General features: G+C 45.4%; 1 protein-coding gene across 2 annotated transcripts in view; it reads left to right on the top strand.

Annotated features, from left to right (window-relative positions):
• URB1 (URB1 ribosome biogenesis homolog) overlaps positions 1–14,437 on the top strand; it is a 42,892-nt gene extending 28,455 nt beyond the window's left edge. Inside the window, exons 25-39 of one of the 2 annotated variants that reach the window (XM_053970502.1) lie at positions 838–896; positions 1,041–1,234; positions 2,938–3,048; positions 3,137–3,200; positions 3,983–4,154; positions 4,660–4,762; positions 7,591–7,751; positions 8,115–8,226; positions 8,528–8,634; positions 9,168–9,311; positions 9,942–10,051; positions 10,668–10,844; positions 11,170–11,411; positions 12,421–13,020; positions 13,593–14,437. In XM_053970502.1, coding sequence (XP_053826477.1) covers positions 838–896; positions 1,041–1,234; positions 2,938–3,048; positions 3,137–3,200; positions 3,983–4,154; positions 4,660–4,762; positions 7,591–7,751; positions 8,115–8,226; positions 8,528–8,634; positions 9,168–9,311; positions 9,942–10,051; positions 10,668–10,844; positions 11,170–11,411; positions 12,421–13,020; positions 13,593–13,804 — 2,568 coding nt within the window. In that variant the 3' untranslated portion in view covers positions 13,805–14,437. Of the gene's footprint in view, positions 1–837; positions 897–1,040; positions 1,235–2,937; positions 3,049–3,136; positions 3,201–3,982; positions 4,155–4,659; positions 4,763–7,590; positions 7,752–8,114; positions 8,227–8,527; positions 8,635–9,167; positions 9,312–9,941; positions 10,052–10,371; positions 10,571–10,667; positions 10,845–11,169; positions 11,412–12,420; positions 13,021–13,592 lie in introns of those variants that run through there. The other variant, XM_053970504.1, reaches the window with a different exon arrangement.
• The last annotated feature ends 1,070 nt before the right edge of the window (positions 14,438–15,507 follow it).

Raw genomic sequence — 15,507 nt, 5'->3', positions numbered from 1 at the left:
TTTTTTTTTTTTAATTAAAAGAAGGTGATAGAAATACTTCTGCCAAGACCCACCTGCCATGCCATCTGAAGTCTGGGGCAAAAATCTCGTTGTTCATAAATAGAAATCCAGACTTTGAAAAACACTACTTGGTCACTCCCTCTGCACTGTTCCCTTGGTTTGAGTTCAGTGAACATGGATCCCTGTGACACGTAACACTGAAGGTCTCTGAGCAGTGAATGCCTTTGCCCTCTCATGGCTTTTGCTGAGACTCCCTTGTAGGACCTGGCTGACTCTGCAGGCCCTGGGGCCACCTCACAATGTCCATCCCATCCTGTGGGTGTTTCCAGCCCGGCGAGGTTGGCACCTGCATTCCCAGGACTCTTGGGATGTGCAGCTGTCAGTCTTCTCCAGACTGATTGGGTTGTTGTGGTTCCCAGCTCCTCAGGGCACATCAGTTGTAAGGAACACCTGCCCCAGCCACCCCGTGTGCCACGTGCAAAGCTTGGTTAGCTAAACCTCACAAAAACCTGGTACCCAGTCTCTTGCTTTGACTTGTCAAGTTGTGATTCCTTTCACACTTTAGGATTTTGAAGAGTTTTGAGCCACTGGGTTTTTGGAACCTACAGCCCAGCTTGCTTTTTAATTCCATACAACCCCTGCTCCCAGACCAACAAGTTTCCTTTGAACCAGGAATTAGGATTGTTGTGTCCAAGAGCTTTTTTCCCTGTCACCCTCTGATCGTCCCACATGAGTGTTTGGCTTGCGTGTTCTTAGTGTGTCCCTTGAACAAAAAATGCTGTAGAAGCTCCATGTGCCAAATGTAAACCAACACCTGTTTTTACTTGCTGCATGCAGTGTGTGGTTGGAGATGTGGACCCAGATGACTGGTGCAACCTTGTGAAGACAGGGCTCAAGTAAGTGTTTTCATTTTAATTTGGTTTGCTTTTACTAAGTTCATTTTCTTTGCCAAGTTCTCATTTCTTAAACAACTTTTAATTTCAAGCAGGTTTCCTTGGGTTTGGTTACGATCTGACTTCTCTGTGATCCTTCTCCCAAAGGTACCGTTACAGAGATGAAGCATTTCTGAAGGTCCTGAACATTGCCATCCAGTTACTATACAAGAAAGAATCCTCACTTAGTCAGAGCTTAGTCAAGCTCTCCAAACTTCACATGATGGTCACACAGCACTCTCTATTTTTGTCAGCCATCCTGAGGTCAAGAGAAGAAGATGGCATGAACATCCAGACAAGAGGTATTTTTTAATCATATTCTTCCCATACTAAATACAGTTGATCTTGTCTTTCTTGCATTATATTCTCTCCATCCAGTAACACACCCACCCATGTAAATACTTGCAGAGTTATTAACAGTTCCAGAATATTGGCATTTAAATTGTACCTCTGCTTGGATCCAAATGTTACATTCATTTTATGCTGGTTTTAAACACTTCTGTTCTTAAAACTACTGGAAAGGTGGATTTGTGTTTTTATTTTGGTTTGGGTTTTTGTTTGTTTGTTTGCTTTCCTGGTATTTTTAACCCAGTTGAAGTCTTGGATTTATTCTTTTGGTTTCTTTGAGGCAGTTAGTGTAAGATCACTGAAGTGCACATAGGTCCTGTGATGTTTAAACCTGTTTTAAAATAGGTTGATACGGGAGATTTAAAGTTGATTTTCCAAGTTTTATCAAAAATGACAATTTAAATTATGTGTATTTCATTTTGCAACCTTTCATGAGGAATATCCTTCCAGAGGAATATAGATTGGATGCTAGTTCATGTGTAGGATTGGCTTTGTTTCTTCTTCACTGGCAACTGAAATCCTGCCTGACCTTGAACCACATTTACTCTACATAGACCTCAACTTTTCTCCATTGTACAGAGGTTTGAGATTCAGTGATTGAAGGAGCTGTGTAAGAAAAATGGGGGGAAATTTTCAGGGCAGCATGTTGATAACCATTTTTTTGTTTATTGATGAGGAACATGTAAACAAGCTTTCAAGTTTTAAAACATCTGAAAAGAGAAAAAAAGCTCTTGTGAAGTCACCAATTTAGTGAAATTAAAAATAAGGAATAGATTTTGCTGCTTGCTGTATGTATGTGTCTTTCCTTTAGAGTGTATTTCTGTAGATCAGCAGGATGGATTCTTTGAGGCCAGCTGCAGTAGTCCAGAAGCTTAGTGTCAGGAGTGCATTCACTCAGGCTGGTGCTTTGGGAGCTCTTCAGCTTTGACATGGGTTTCATATTCCTGCACATAACTAGGGTCTTTTCAGATACTGGGAGTAGAGAAATCTGGAGTCGAGTCTTGAGTGTGCTACAGACAGCCTCTTTGTTTTTGAGGAACCCAATCACTTACACTTTCTGCTTCTCAGTTAGTTACAGAGCAAAGGTGGATAATTTTTGTACCCCACAGGCCAGAGTTCCTGTGGCTCACAAACCACCCACAGTGCTGAGCCCTGCTGGAACGCACAGTGCAGAAGCATTTTGATATTTACTGCAGCTGGGGTGCAGACTTTAGAAGTGTTTTGCTGTGAATTCTGGAGTCCTTGGGGAGGTTGCTGGGATGTCTGCCGTTCTCTGTGCAACTCCTGAGCTCATTCCAGATGCCCTCCTGGAGGAGGAAGGAGTAAAGGATAGGGTACAGCACTCCTCTTTAACCAGAGAGCGGGTGTGTACACATGGAAAGCTTCTGCAGAGTAGTTAGTGTGTTCCTGGGGACCTCATCTGGCTCAGTGACTTCTGTGTTCAGCTTGGGAATACTGTTTCGAGATGTTCCCTTGAATTAAATGCATCAAAATCACCCGTTAGTGTCTTGGGGATATGGTCTGTGGTAACTCTAGAGATAGATGCTGATGTAAAACGTCCACTGCTGTGTGGGCATCCATTTGGAGTGGGTCTTGGGGTGTTAATTTGTGCTCTGTGTGACTGAGAGCTGCAGGGCTCAAGCTGTGCTTGTTCCAGAGGCGCTGGTGGACATTCTGCTGACAACTGTGCAACTCAGCCCCTCTCTGTGTGAGAGCAGTCACCTCCCAGTGCTGTTGGGAGCCTATGGGGCCACGCTGAGCACTGTGGGTGAGTGTCAGCCTGGAAAGGCACTTCCTTCTGCATCTTCTTCTTGTGTCCACAAGTCACTAACTTTGGGTTCAATCTTGGGTTTTAGATCAGAAGATACTGCTGTTGCTTCAGTTGTATGAGAAGAATAATCAAAGTCTTATAAACTCCAGGTAAGCTGAACACCTTACTTGGTTGGGCAAACTACACACAGGTGGTCTCACAACTGGTATTTTTCCAGGGTCTCATTTTTAAATGAAGGAGACAGTGAACAAGGTGAAACCTAAAGATGAAAGTTGCTTTTGGAAACACTTTTACTACATATTTCGTATTCTTATTGTAATTCTCTTATGTTGCCCAGACTTCTGTGTGTCTGTGGGTTAGATGAGGGAATGTCTCATTTCTGGAGTCACTCACTCTCCATAACTGGGACTCACTGTAGGGATCTTCTGACAGATGGGAGGCTGAAACATAAGTCACTAGTGGACTTTTCCCTTTCCTGTGCCCAGGAAGTCCATAGGAAAGTCTGTTGCCAACAACTGTGGTTTGGTCTGCTTTCCTCACATGCTCTTTGCTGTCCTGGAGGCAGGAGCAGAAATACCTCCAGCAGTGCAAGAGCACTGGCTCAGGCAGCTGAGGCAGGTCTGCATTCCTGTCCCTTCATGCAGCTGCTGTCATTCTTACCTGCACTTACAGCTTAAATCCATAGGTGCCTCTGAGTGGGTATGTTCTGACTTGGATGGACAGGGGAGGGCAGAGTGAGTGAGACACACTCAGACTAAATTTGAAAAGCTTTGGGATGGATGGAAAAGGTGTTGCCAGGTAAACGAGTTATAGGTTCAAGTCCCACAGGGTACTAACTACAAGTGAAGACAAAATTTTGGTACTAATTGATCTCCCCTGTAATTGCTTTTGGCTCTGTTGCCTAATGTGTTTGCCTTTAACAATGTTTAAGGATCCTGCTGTGGGGTCCAGCCGCTGTGGAGCATCACAAGACTTGCAAGAGTCTGGGAAAGTCCTTGTGGCAGCAGCCAAGTATGGAGGAGATCCTGTGTCTGCTGGATCGAGAGAAGATGATGAAGACGATTCTGTCGTTCCCTCAGCATCGCCGGCTGCTGCCATCACAGGTGCTTTTGGTTCAGCCTATCCATGGTTACTCTTCTTTGGATATGCAGGAAGACCCTTGAGCCATTCATGTCTTGCAGCCATGTAATACACAGCAGTTTGTTTCCATCAGGAGAGTAATTTCGATTCATAGGAGGAATGTGTTCTTCAGGAGCACTTTTCAAAGTAATTGCAAGATATGGGCCACATCTTGTCAGCAGGGGTGATAGTGCATTGCAAAGGTTGTCATGTATGTGAGACCAGGATTGGACAGCCCACAGATCTACTGGCAATGAACTCTCCAGCCTTTCTTACAGTTTACTGGATTGCTTCTGTAGCTGTTGATGCTGGTCAGGGAAATAGTTGTGGATATACTCATACTAAAGCTGGGTTTAAACACAAGCATGTCTCACCCTGTGTTGCATTGTATCAAGTGATTTATAGTGGGATGAGGTGGTTGTGGAAGTTTGAAACCAAGCTTGAAATTGGTGTTGTTCCTTACAAATACTGGTTTGGATTTGGTTTCAGGGGATACAAGAGTCGCTATATAAAGATGAAACTGTGAAGAGCCTTGATGACTTCTATGATCCTTGTTTTCTACTTCAGCTCTTCAGTGAACTGACCAGACCAGGTAAAGTGAGTGTTTCTCTTTGGTATTCAGTGTCAGGTTGCTCTGCTGCAGGAGCTGCACCTGGAGCGCTGTTATCCCTGATCCGAGAGCTAATACTGCAAGGAATTTGTGCCTGACTTTAGAGGGAAGAAACAAACTACTGTGAGGGCTGTGACTGAACTGGCTGGAGATCTGGCCTGTTACAGGCTGTGCTTATAGAACAGGGAAACTTCAGCCAACTTATTTTCCGCCAGACAGATGGGCATGAGGCCAGTGTGTTTCACAAATAGGCTGGTGCTCTGAACTGTCAGCAAGTTTCTTGTCTGACATGACTGGGCTTTGCACGTGCACATCCCTGCTGTGTTCCATGGGCACACTGTCCCTGGAGAGAGCCCTCAGAGGTCAAAGGGAGACAAGAAGCCTAAGGGATTTCCTAACCAGCTCTCCCTGTGTTGGTTATGGTTAAGCACCTTGTAGTTACAGCTAGATTTGGCTTTCCACAGCAATAATGTTAGAAGCCATTGGCAGGCTGTTAGTGTCTGTCAGTGAAATCACTCTCACAGTCCTTTGTTCACCCAGACCCCTGCAAGTACAGCACCTGTTTGGATGTGCTTAGCCTGTCCTTAGCTATGGTTTGAAGTGCTCTGTGTAATCCTGGCAGCAGGAAAAGAACTGTCTTTAAGTCCTCTGAGGAGAAAAGGTACCAGAGCTATCAGGCATTTTGCAGTTGGAGGGATCTTAGACAATCCAGTTATTGCTGGGCCTTTGAGGTGCACAGGGAAGAAGAGCATGGACAGCTGGTTCTTTCAAACCTAATGTTGATAGCTGGAGAAAGGACACTCTGCCAGCACCACCCACCCCATGGAGGGAGGGATTTGGTGTCTGTGGCAGCCCCAGCAGCACTGCAGCTTAGTTGGTGGCTGCTGATGTGGGAAGCACCAAGGTTGAGGGAATTGCTGTACATCATGTTCTTGTGGAGCTGTAAACACAGTGGCCGTCCTGAATCTGAACCAGGAGAGGAGAAAATAGTCCTCTTAGCTTCTCCACACAGAGTGAGGAGTCTGTGTCCTAAGAGGGGCATTTTTAAAGGGCCCAAATGATTTATGAGTCTCAGTCCCATGGTGCTTGTAAACCATGTCAGCTGCTCTTGGAATTCCCAGTTCTTTATTTATTTGCTCTTTGTCCTGGCTGCATAGTGCCATCAGAATACATAAACATGGACTTCTTGCACAGTGTTTAGTGCTCGCTGAGGAACAAGTAAGTCTGGGGTTGGGCAGATAGCAAGTTCTATCTATCTTTAGGTCTGATAAGCGTCTTATGGAAAGCTTTTCCATCCTGGTTCTCAAGGTCCTTTAAATAAGCTGTATGTCAGACATAGAATTAAACTGGGGTGCTTTTCTAATAAGAGCTTGTTATTTTATGTCAGTTATTGAATACATTCTCCAGGGGCAGCAGGATGGAAAATATTACCACTGCATGTTTTCAATGAAGGAAAGTTTTCCAAAAAAATCTTCCTGTGGACTGCTGAAGTGAGAACCTTGGATTTCATTCTGTAGCACTGTGCCACAGTGTGAATGGTTACTGCGCATCAGCAGTTCCCCAGAGCTGCAGCCTGAAGGAGAGCAGAGTGGTGGCCCTGGGACAAATGGCAGTGGCTGGTGGGGAAGTGGAGACCCTGCTTTACCTGGCCCATAACCAGCAAAGCTGGCAGTAAGAAACTGCCAGGCATGAAATTGAGTTTTAGTAGTTCTAGTAGTTGAGAAAAAGGTGAGAAAAATAGCCCAGGTGCTGGTACAGGGACAGAAATAATCTGTGATTTTTTAAACGTAGTTTTATACACACATGTACATATATGTACATATTTACAAGGACACTAGTCTATGTGGGCAGTGATAGGGGAGGAAATCAGTGGACCAAATGTAGGTGCTTGGCAGTAGGATTGCAGCCCCTTCTTAAATAGGAATATTTGTTTCTAGAAACTTCCTCTTGACCTTCAGTGTGAATGACAAGAAAATACATGAATATTATTGCTGAACTTATGGTGCATTTGTAGCTGGTAAAATACCACTGAGGTGCCATTGTGCTCCATTCCTGGAGGTAAGGTGGAAGGTTCACACCAAGTCATTTCTAGCCATTAGTGAGTGGAAATGGCAGCAACCCTTCAAAACACACAGAACACAAGCCCTTAAAGGAGAAATTCCAAATCCTGATGACAAAATGCTGTGAAAGCTAAATGCTACCATTGAAGGGTGTGTTTCCTGTTTTCTCTTGGGCTGATTTCTGGTCACTGCTAGATTTTGTTTTACTTAGAAGGGCTCAGGGGTACAGCTGAATACTTGGCTCAGAGCAGGCCTTACCACAAGAGTCACTTGTGCCTGTACAGGGACAACTGCTGTGGTTTATGGGCTATTTGTGTTATTTTCCCATCCTTTCTGTTACAGGAGCTTTTTAGTGCTAGTTTTTCAGGCACCCTGTAATGCTCTGGAGAGATGAATTTTCCCTCTTGTTGTTCTTTGTACTCAGCTTCCCTGAAACAGATACAAAGATGTCTTTACAGAATTTACCCCTAACTTTGCATGGCCTGGTGGGCAGGATCATCTCTCACATAAATGAGAACAGCCCCATGAATTTCAGCTCAGGTAAAGAATTCCTGTTCAGAGTGAATTGCTGAAGCCCTTTGTCAGCTGGAGGAGTCTTTGTGCACTGAGGTCATAATTTTTGGGGCTAGAGCCAGAAATGGGTGCTCATGACCAGAAATGTTAAGGATTCTAGTGCTGTTACATGCACTGGGATGTGTCAGTGCTAACCTACCGGGTGCTTTCTGTTTCTCTTCCTCCATCCCCTCACAGAGTGTGTGGTGGCATGTCACAAGTTTGTGGAAGTCAATGCCCTGGGTCTCACGGTGGCTGCCCTGAGCAGCTACGACTCCAACATGAGAGCGGCTGCATATTTTGTCCTGGCTTCCTTCCGCTCCCATCTGGAAGGGGCTCGCTTTCGAGAGAAGAGCCAGGTAAGCCACTGCCAGTTTGGCAGGTGAGACCTTGTAGGTCATGGGATGTGTGTGGGAGAGATGTTGCCTTGCTCATCCACCTACATGCATGTGGTAAGACAGTGAAAAGAAGCTTTTTATCCTCTCTCCATTGTTTCTCCTCTACTGCTTTGTGTTTCCTCCTGTTATAACTAATGGACAGAGAAAGGGGAAAATATGTTTTAGAAATTCTTGGGAATTTTGTGTGTAGGAATGGAAATCCTGATGGAATTGATACTTGATCTGTATGGCCCATGAAATGTCCTGGAAGCTGATCAATGTCTTCATGCTCCTGTTGTATTCATTTGGGCTGTGCTTCAGGCTTCTCTCCTTGGGCTCTTGCAGTTGCTGTATCTCTTGGATGCCGTGCAGAACGGAATCAGGCAGCCAAACCTCAGGTTCACCTTCTCCCTGACCCTCTACGTTGCTCGTGTGGCACAGCAGATCCTGAAGCCAGGTACTGGAACGTGCTGCGTGTGTCACTGCTGGGATGAAAAACAGAGGCTTGGGGAGTGTCGATCCCCTCACCTGCTCTGTGCTCGTGCGCTCTTGCCTGAGCTTTTCCTCCTGGGCAAGAGAAGGGGAGGGTGGGCAGCAATGGGAACGCGCCTCAGAGCAAAGGCCTTCTGCAGTTGCCGGGCTGTTCTCCCAGCTCGGAGCGCTGCACGCTCACTGACTGCAGCTTCCACAAATTGTCGTCCGTGCTTGTGGATTGGGAGCGTGCCCTCCTCCACCATGCCAGCTTTTTCTCTTTACAGAGGAGCACATGTACGTAAAGGTAAACAGATTCCTTCTGTCACACCAGTATTTGGACCTGAGGAAGGTACCAGGTTTTTTCCAACTTTTCTACAGTTTTGATTTTGAGGTAAGAGTCCCATATTAGGTATCCAGTAATTCTTCAGAAATGTATTAAAAACAGCCATAAAAATGCAATGAAATCCCATTCTCCCACAAGTAGTTAATTAGAAGCATCTTTCTTGTGTTTCATATTGGAATTAAAAATGTTCTTTCTGTGGGGTTTTTGTTGTTTTCTTAATACTAACGCACAATGAGTTGTGCTGTGTATGCTCTGTGAGCACAAGAAACAGAATATTCTGCCCCGGCTAGCTACAATTCCTCTTTGAGTTTAGATTAGTAACTTTGAGTTCAACTGAAGTATTTTAGAAACAGCAACTTCTAAAATTCCATTTCCACTGCATGTTTGGGCTGCAGACTGACTGTTCCCAATGGATATTAGTGATTAAATTTGATAGGAATGGAAATTGAGAAGTCCAGAACAAGCTGTGGTAAGCCTTGAGCTGGCATTCAGAAGGAACCAGGGTTTTGTGCTCTTAGGAGCAGGTATCCTTTGGAAATGTCGGAATGTCTGACAGTGGTGTTTTTCTTTGTGGCTTCCAGTACAAAACAGAGCGTGAGTGGATCCTCAGATTTCTTGGGGAAGGGCTGCGTGACAAACATTGCTATGAGCTTTATGACTACCAGAGGATTTTCCAGATCATTCTCTCATTTTTCAACAGTCCTTTGTGTGACGAGGGCTCCCAGGTAAGAATTTAAAAAGAAAGTTCACAAATACCCCAAACCACAAAAGCTTGTATTGGCCTCGAGATCTCAAGTACCAAACAGAAAGGAATAGCTGATTCTGCCTTGGTCCTCTTGAAAATCTGTTCCTTGTTGGTTTTGTGTATCTGTGGAGGGAGAAATAATTTTGCTTGTGTCTAAACCGGTCCCATCCTTATCCCCTGAAACTGGGACCGGTTCCTGCCGTCGTGGAGCCTCACGGGGGTGCCGTGGTTTTGCTCCTGCAGTCGGGGCCTTTTCTTTTTGGGGTCTCTATTTCCCCAGCCAGCACGTTTGTCACCTGCACAGTGCTTCGGCAGGAGGGAAACTCGCCTGCCGGGAACTCTCAGGTTTGGGAGCATCCACCCTGAGGATTTCAGGTATCAAAACCTCGGACAAAAAGAGAAAATTGTCTTGCTACCTGAATACTTCTTGTAAGAGCAGCACCTGTGGTGTGAAGCGTTGAAGGGAGAATGTCTTTCCTTCTCTGGAGTTGCTGAGAACAGGCGGTGTTCATTTTAGCTGGAAGTTGATCGGGTACCAGCCAAATTGCTCATTTTATTTTAGATAATCAGATCTTGGCTGTGAAAGAACAAGTTGCATTTTCTGTTTCAGAGTCGTATTCTGGAGATATTACAAAGTGCTGCCCGTGTCACCAGAGCTGCCTATGAGCTGATACAGGATCACAGCCTCCTCTCATGGGTCCTGCACAGCTTAGAGAAAAGGTAACCAGGGAAGTACGGGAGAAATGGGGACAATTTCCTGTCCACGGCTGAAGAATGACGTGGCTGAGGATGAAAGCAAGGGGGACAGACCTGGAGACGGGGGCACCCCGAGGGCTGCACTGGCAGAACTTGCTGAACGCTGAGGTGTCCCTTGTGTTTTTGAGAAGAGAATCAAGAGGCTTTCAGGTGGTGGTAGGAGGGACGATGGTGGGGGGGCTGTGTGATTTGGGAATCACCTCCTTGACAAAGCAAAAGGACACCTTGTGCTGGTGTCCTTAGCTTTTAAATTTCAAGCACCCTCAGTTCCCATCCTGTCACAGGACCTGCTGCACAGGAAGTGGCACAGTAATGGATTTGAGCTGTCTAGAACATTTCTCCTCCCCTTGCCTCTCCCTCACAAAAAATCTCTTCTGCAAACATAGAGTGCCCTGACAGGGCCAGGCAAGTGCACCAAAAGTGCCCTAGAATATGGTCCCCTGTAGGAGATGGACCAGCTGCTGGTGAGGATCTGCCTTTCAAATGTGGTTTTCTTTTTTTCTTTTTTTGGTTTGGTTTTTTTTTTTTTTTTTAATTTTGTTTTGTTTTGTTTTTGGTTTTGTTTTGTTTTGTTTTTCAGGTTTCTGGAGAACAAGTTGATAAATAAAATTATTTCCTTACTCCATACTCTATGGCTAACAAATTTAGGAGACAAGAGAGAAAACAAGAATCAATCCCAGGAGAACAGGAAACTTCTTCCTATTCAGCTTGTAAATGAATTTCTGTATGTTTTGGTCACGTTAGTCAAACATATTCGGTAAGTCCTTTGTTTTGTTTGTTGTTTTAGTTGGTTTGCATTTCATCCTCTGTCCAGTTTGAACTTTATTAAGGCCAGGAGGCTTTCTTTATCTCTGCTAGATGGATGGCTTTTTTCACCTTCAGTTTGTGTGTTGAGTAGTGAATTTGGGTGAGATTTATTTGACAGGAGAATTTAGGTGTTTGAATACACGGGGAATAAAGTAAAATGTGATGCACAGTTGCTGTCAAGTCCTTCATCCCTAATTCCTGGCCATTCTGACAGTAGGGATTAAGAGCTGTAGTGATGAATTTGCATGCATGGCACTTGTGTTTTCCTTTGACAGGACTATTGTAGATCTGGCCAAGCTGACTGAGTTGTTCAGCACCCTGAGCTCTGTGCTGGAATACCGTGCTGTTGTTGTGGAGGCTTTTAGGGAGATGAGGCGTTTCACGGTCAACGACAGCGTCCTGTCCAGCAGGGAGCTGCTGCTGCTGCTGCACAAGTGGAGCCTTGTCAGCAAAGACCTGCAGCTGCAGGAGGACCTGCAGGCCCTGGCTCAGAAGTACCAAAACAAAGAATTGCTCAGTAAGTGCTGAAATACTTCAAGGAAGGCATATTTTGTTGTAGCTGTTACAGACCAGCAGTTCAAATGCGGCAAACTTCTCTGGAAGTAGTACTAATACCTTCTGTCAGACTGATGTACCTTGAGGGAGGAGGAAAGGAAATGGAAAGGCATTTTTCAGCTCTTCTTTGTGGTGATTTTGAACCTTAACACAATTTGGAAGCTTTGGAGAAACTCAGTTTATGAAGGGAAAGAGCTTTAAAATGAAGCATAGTAGCAAATCTTGAGTCAGGCTTTGAAAAAGGGTATTTTTAATGAAATCTTAAGAGAAGAAGCAGTGCCTGGAGGCTTTGTGCTCAAAGCTGTGAATGGGGATGTGAAAGAGAAGTGTAAGTAAAAACAATAAATAAGTAAAGCAAGTGAAAGTTAATAGTTGGTGTCTCTTGTTGTCACCAGTTTTAAAGAAAGGAAAAAAACCCAGGACTTGTGTGACTTCTCTTGTTCTCTTTGTGAACAAAAAATGCAAGGAACTTGGGAGTGGGAGGTCTTAAAACAACGCTGGTTTCCTGCAGCAGCTGCTGCTTTTGGTGCATATTAAAGCTTCTGTAGGTTTGTTTAAATGTTCTGTATCAGTTAAGAAGGTATCATGTATTTAAGGGATTCTGTAAAAGCTTTAGCTTTTCTACAGTTTTTTCACCCTTTAAAACTCCACAGAAAGACATGAAGAGGGTTTTTGGAGTGATGCCTGTATAACTTACTGCCTGCGTGGGTTGTGTTGCTCCAGGCTTCAGGAGCTTCTCTCATCCCCAGGCTGCACGATCCAGTTTGGAACAGGGTTCCAGCCTGGAGTCTCTGGGAGCTCCCAGAGCTCCTTTGAACTGTGCAGGCTCCATGAGGCTGCTAAATGAGGCTGGTATTTGCCATTTTAACGACTGAATCAACACAGGAGAGCACCTTGCTTGCACAATTTTGTTCTAGGAAAATCCTTTGGAGTATATGATGTTTGTTTTGATGGTGGTTATCTTTTTACAGAAAATATTAAAGACAAGAACAAACCTCAAGCCTCATCTCATGTGTATCGTCACACTCGGAAAAAGAACGAGGTGGAAGAAGATGATAATGCTGCAGACATGGAAGTGTCTGAGCTGGAGAAATGCAGAGAACATCTGAATTCCATACTTGCCCATTGGGACCCTGTTTTCCCAGCACCACCCCCCACACAGGGAGGGGAGGCCCTCAGAGCCGGTGAACCTGGGGGTGAGGCAGTGGCTGTCACCTGTGCATCCATTCATCTTGTCACTAAGTGGCTGGTGAGGTCCCTGGCTGGGCAGAGCCCCCTCGGGGAGCAGGACGTGTCACTAGTGCTGAGGTGGCTGCGGAACCACGTCCTACCACGCCCAGCGGCCGTGCAGGAGATGCTCAGGGATGAGACACTGAGGAACAACCTCTTCAAGCTTTACATCCGGCTCTGCCAGGCCAGCAGCACCTCAGCTGGGCTCTCCAGGCAGCTCGGTGGGCTCAGTTGCATCATGCTCCAGCTCATGGAGGCTCAGGGCCTGTCCAGCACCTTCCACGAGCTTGTGAAATCTCTGTGCCTATCAGCAACGGTGGAAGAGGATGTGGACAAGACAGGTGACTTGTCTTGTTCTTATCACTCATGTTAGGAGGCAGTGGTGGGAGAAACTAGGAAATTTCATGGCTTTTTTAATCCATTAAATTAGTTCTCCCATATCCACCCAGGCTCATGGCTTCCCAAAGCAGAAGCTGTGTCTTTGGTGGGATGGGGGCAGGGGTGGGCAGCACAGAGCATGGTCACACTGTGAGGTTTTCTTACACTACAACACTCCCACTCCCTCCAAGAAACTTCCCTTTCAGGGACTAAAATGAAAGAAAAGGTGTAAAAGAAATATAATTCCAAGAGGGAAAATAGTCTGAAAAAAAAAAAAAAACAACTCCACGTGGGCCTGGATGCTGATCCCTATTGCTGGTCAGTGAGAGCATTTGACAGGTCGGATTTCCAACTGTTTTATTTAACAGGAAACTGGTTTGTTCCGTCTTGTGAGTAGCAGATTTTCCAGCTGGGAAAAGAGCTAGGGAACTCTTTTAAAACATAGTCCTGGAGGTACCAAGCAGCTTGGCTTGCTAATCCTGTGGGGAAATAGAAGAATATCTGTTCTGATTTTTCTCTCATCTTTTTTCCACAGCTGTTTCTATATTCCTGACTTCCATTTACATTGGAGACATGTGGCTTGGAGCACAGGAGCCAGATATGTTACTTACCCATGTCAGATTGATCTGCACTAGTGCAGACTATGAATTACAGGATGACTCAGACACTCAGAAACAAGGGGAAAAAACTGTTATGTCTCTTTGCAAAAAAATTTGGCTACATCAGGGCATTAATTCAGGGGACTAACACTTCACCTTTAACGTTCTTCTCTGCTCTGTCCTCATCACTGTGAGCCGTGAAAGCCTCCTGAGCTGTTCTCATATAGACCTACCTGGTTGATTTCATGGTACCAAAACCAGTATGAATAGAAGGCTCAGGAATCAGGACGGTCTTCTTGGGTTTAAAAAGCTTGAATGGCACTTCAAGACATTTATATCAGACCTGGTTTATTTTTATTACCCTTTTCTTAATTAAAAAAATAAAAAACAGCCCTGATCCATGTCGCTGCTGCTGCGATGTGTGACAAAAACCCATCTTCCCTCCACTTGGAACAGGTGAGAGATGGAACTAAAGCCCAAAGGATTTTCTGTTCAGTGATTATACCTGAGTTTTATTGGGAACTCTCTGCAAAGTCTGATCCATTGTTCTGGAATGTGGCCATGAGGATAGTTGAGCATGCCAGTCCAGACCTGCAAACATGCAGTGCCAGAGCAAGAACCTTTGAAATGTAAACCAGGATTTATTTGATTGAATCACGACTGTGTGCTGCGTCCAGGTCCTTTGTACAAACAGTGTGCAGGGGAAAACCAGAACTGCACATTCCTTGTGATATGTATGGAATTTTGGGGCGGTTAAATAAAAACAAGATGCAAATGAGGATTTTGCTTCTACATGTAAATATTCTTGTCCTAAAGGAGCCATCAGCTCTGTCCCGAGAGTTGAGTTAAAATGATATTTCTTTAAAGACCTGCAAGCCTTTTAGAGGCTGCAATTTGTGTCATGTAGAATGAGCTGCCCTCAGGAAATCTGTGAGCTGAATCTAGCTGAGCTCGGCCGAACCGAGCCGAGCTCTGCCGAATGGCCGAATCTAAACGGGTGTAGCCGAGAGGCAGCGAATAGCTGAGTGTAGCACAAGAGACAAATCAGGCCGAGGTTTTCCGAACCGAGGCGAGTTTAACTGAACAGAACCGAATGTAGCCGCGTTCAGCCGAACACAGCCGAGATCAACCAAACCTTACGAGGTTGGCCAAACCAAAGCGAACCAAACCAAATTTTACGATCCCAGCCGAACCAAACCGAGCTCTGCCGAACCCAGCCTCCTGCTGTCATGAGCATTAATTAGCGCAAGTGCAGTCACTGCCTAATGAGCTCCCGCCCAACCTCACGTTCCCATTTGTGTCCGTGCAATGGCCGGGCCGCGGCAGCAGGAGAACACCGAGCTTTGCGTGTTTAACGTGAGCCGGTGCCACTTTCCCGTGCGGCGCCTCCTTCAGCCTGGTCTGCGCGTCAGGGAGCCGAACCGAGCCGAGCTGCACCAAACGTAGCGAGTGGCACTGAGTTTAGCCAAGCCTAACTGACTTCTGCTGAATCTAGCCAAGATATGCCTAACCAAGGCGAATCCCGTCGTACTGAACCGAGCTCAGGCGAACCAAACGAGTTCAGCCGAACTGAGACAAACTCAGCTGAACCGAGCCGTCTTCAGCCCAGCCAAACTGTGTTTAGCCAAACCCAGCCAAACCTAGACGAGCTCAGCTGAACTGAAATTCTGCTGAACTTGTATTTCCTGATGTGTAAAATGACAAGTTCTCTGCTGAATTCCAATTCATGAGCAAGAACAGGAGCAAAAGCTCCTCCTGAAGTTAATTTACCCCTGTGGAGCCAGCGAACATTAGAAAAGGCAAAGACACTGACAGTGAGTAGGCAATATTATTTATTGTTTGCTTCCACCA

This window comes from Vidua macroura, chromosome 2 (genome assembly GCF_024509145.1).
Source record: "Vidua macroura isolate BioBank_ID:100142 chromosome 2, ASM2450914v1, whole genome shotgun sequence".
In the NCBI taxonomy this organism is placed as follows: domain Eukaryota; kingdom Metazoa; phylum Chordata; class Aves; order Passeriformes; family Viduidae; genus Vidua; species Vidua macroura.
Note: the sequence above shows the minus strand (reverse complement) of the source record. Positions and strands in the feature narration are given on the sequence as shown.